This window comes from Octopus bimaculoides, chromosome 30 (assembly GCF_001194135.2).
Source record: "Octopus bimaculoides isolate UCB-OBI-ISO-001 chromosome 30, ASM119413v2, whole genome shotgun sequence".
NCBI classification, from domain to species: domain Eukaryota; kingdom Metazoa; phylum Mollusca; class Cephalopoda; order Octopoda; family Octopodidae; genus Octopus; species Octopus bimaculoides.
Window position 1 is genome coordinate 9,733,331 of NC_069010.1, and position 2,997 is coordinate 9,736,327.

The 2,997-nt window shown below is 41.8% G+C and overlaps 1 protein-coding gene and 1 non-coding gene across 4 annotated transcripts in view; both read left to right on the plus strand.

Moving 5' to 3' along the window:
- The window catches only part of LOC106875553 (D-aspartate oxidase), a 13,276-nt gene extending 10,285 nt beyond the window's left edge, over positions 1-2,991 (plus strand). For 2 of the 3 annotated variants that reach the window (XM_014923756.1, XM_014923757.2), the window contains 4 exons: positions 1,564-1,625; positions 1,893-2,010; positions 2,428-2,526; positions 2,850-2,991. In XM_014923756.1, coding sequence (XP_014779242.1) covers positions 1,564-1,625; positions 1,893-2,010; positions 2,428-2,526; positions 2,850-2,972 — 402 coding nt within the window. In that variant the 3' untranslated portion in view covers positions 2,973-2,991. Of the gene's footprint in view, positions 1-1,563; positions 1,626-1,892; positions 2,011-2,427; positions 2,527-2,849 lie in introns of those variants that run through there. The other variant, XR_001410137.2, reaches the window with a different exon arrangement.
- Positions 898-1,004, plus strand: LOC128251310 (U6 spliceosomal RNA). The gene has a single exon (XR_008267080.1). It is a non-coding gene; the product is annotated as a U6 spliceosomal RNA (small nuclear RNA).
- Positions 2,992-2,997: the final 6 nt, after the last annotated feature.

A 2,997-nucleotide genomic window follows, 5' to 3' on the forward strand; every position in this document is an offset into this window, starting at 1 on the left:
ATATATATATATATATACACCTACATATACAAAAATATACACACACACACATGTGCATATAGATATGTGTGTGTAGCCATATCACATTTCGGGTAATGAGTTTAAACCATGTAAATGTATTTTTAGTCGTTCAAACTATAATCACTTTCGTTCGAAATAACATTTTCTCACCTCAAAACCAATTTTCTGATTCCTTGGGCAAAAAGAAAAAAAAACAAAAGGAAAAAAACTTCAGATTGTTTGGCAGAAAAATCTAGAATGACAGTCTGACATTGTCCTTCTTTCTGAATGTTTTTCTACCATTAAAGGGTTTCAATGATGTGAATGAGTGAAAACCTGACAGTGGTCAGGTCTGGCGAGAGAGGCTGGTGGAGGGGTACAGCTTCTCAGCCTCATTTTTTTTCATTGGTTTACTGCACTGGATGTGGCCTTGCACTACCATGTTGCAGGATGACTGTTTCCGTTGATGAGAATTGGGTGTAATTTGAGCGAAACTGGATTGACAGGTTCAAATATTTTAGCAGGCGTGGCAGTGTGGTAAGAAGCTTGCTTCCCAACCACAGTGTCCCAGGTTCAGTCACATTGTATGGCATCTTGCAATATAATATGATATAATATATATATATTGGAGCCTGGTGCAGCCATCTGGTTCGCCAGTCCTCAGTCAAATCATCCAACCCATGCTAGCATAGAAGGCGGACGTTAAACGATGATGATGATGATATTTATATCATCATCATCATCATCGTCGTTTAACGTCCGCTTTCCATGCTAGCATGGGTTGGACGATTTGACTGAGGACTGGTGAAACCGGATGGCAACACCAGGCTCCAATCTAAATCTGGCAGAGTTTCTACAGCTGGATGCCCTTCCGAAGGAGTGTATGTACATACATATATATAACTTTGGCTGTACGTATACTAAAACTGGAACAATATGGAGGAGATTAGCATGGCCCCACTACAGGGATGACAACGCAAATTTGTGAAGTGTTATCCTTGAAGCACAGGGCCTATTTAACACTAAGACAGTAGGGTCTAGTTCGTGTGATATCAAGGAATTTGTAAGTCCTTTGTGACCATTTGGATTTGGGCTGAAGTGTTCTGTTGCATCTGCCATATTCACTGGAACTTGCACCAACTGATCTCCATCTTCTTCACTCTCTACAAAATGCTCCGATGGGGAAAAAAGGTTCCTGAGAAAATCAGGTGCAAAAACATGTGTAGAAAGCTTCTTCGTGTCAAGGCCCCAGCTAAATTCTACTCTTGAGGAATCAAAAAGCTACTTGCTAAATGGCAAGAAAACATTCAAAATAATGCTTACTATACTGATGATTGAAAATAATTCTTTGTAAAATTTTTCATGAGTAAAGGTGTTTAACAAAATCAGGAATTATTTATGAATCAACCTAATATATATATATGTGTGTGTATATATGTATGTATGTAAATCTGTGTAGATGTACCCGTACAACACAGACTGAAATGTCCCTTTTTCACTAAAGGCAGTCTTGGATCAATTCCTAAATACCAGAATCTCTCTGAAGCTGTCCATTTTTTTCAGGTGGAAGCACCATGGGTGAAGCATTTCTATTACTTTGACGACGACACCTATGTCATTCCGAAGTAAGTGGTCCCATTGTTGTTGTTGTTTATCTCACTTCAGCCCCTTTTTCACCCAAACCTCCAAACTCTCCACAGTTGCTTGCTGCTCTATCTTTACTGAAAATCTCTTCCAGTGGTTTTATATCCTCGCTGGACGAAGAGCATGTGCTGCCTGGGGCAACCCTTGAATTTGCTCCAATGTGCCGTCGCTGTCTTTCTTCCCCCCCTCCCCCTTTTGTCTCCGCTCCCCTCTCACTCTCACTCTCCCTCTCTCTCTTCCTCCCACAGCATCAACCGTACAAGCCTCGGCGGGGTTCGTATCAAGAACAACTACAGCACTGAGGTGGACCCTGAGATCAGTAAATCCATCTGGCAGCGATGTACCTCAAGGATACCCAGTCTGCAGGTAAGTAGGGAAGGGCAGGCCACAACACTCCACCCCATTGTCATGTCCTGGGGTGGCGGGGGATGGAGAACATGTGGCTGTGTCATTGCGTGTGTATGCGGGGGAGACCTGATTGTGCATTTGGAGCAAAATCATTGTATGTTTGCATGTGTGTGTGTGTTAACAATGTTCCCTAAAATAGGGGATGCCTTGCTGTTGTTCTTTGCTTTCTTTGTGATGAAGGGGGCAGTTGCGTTACTGCTGTAGCTATATTTAAACATTCTTTATCTTCCTTTTTCTTTCTTTCTTCTTTTCTTCCCTTCTTTCTTTCATTCGCTTGTTCCTACCTTACTTCTTTCCTCTCTTTTTCTTTTTTTGTTAGTTCGTTCATTCATTCGTTCCTTTCTTTCATTCCCTTCCACCTCATTTCTCCTTCAGAAAGCTAAAGTCCTGTGGGAGTGGGCAGGCTTACGTCCACACAGGGACCCGATCCGCCTCGAACAGGACATCATGAATTTTCCAAAGGGCACACTAAAGGTGAGGAAGCTCTTCGTCATCACCATCAACATCATCATCACCATCGTTGTCATTGTCATCATTATAACTATTTGTTCCATTTACTTGTTTTATGACAAGCACACACCATACACTCATACCACACACCACTAACACACACACACGTGCACTCACACATACTACTCTCACACATACATACTGCACTCACACACACACACACACACACACACACGTGTTGACCCCTCATCACATAACCCTTTGTATATGTTTTTTTTTATCATGTTTTATTTAATCTTTCATTTTCTATTTCACTTCTTCTTCTTCTCTGTTCGTTAATTAAACAGGTTGTTCATAATTATGGCCACGGGGCCAATGGAGTGTCTTTAAGCTGGGGCACGGCCAAACACGCCACAAGACTTGTCAGACAATTCCTCGAGAATGACCCCGAACTGCGTTCAAAACTTTGATGACAAGACCCTGCACTTTGAAGCA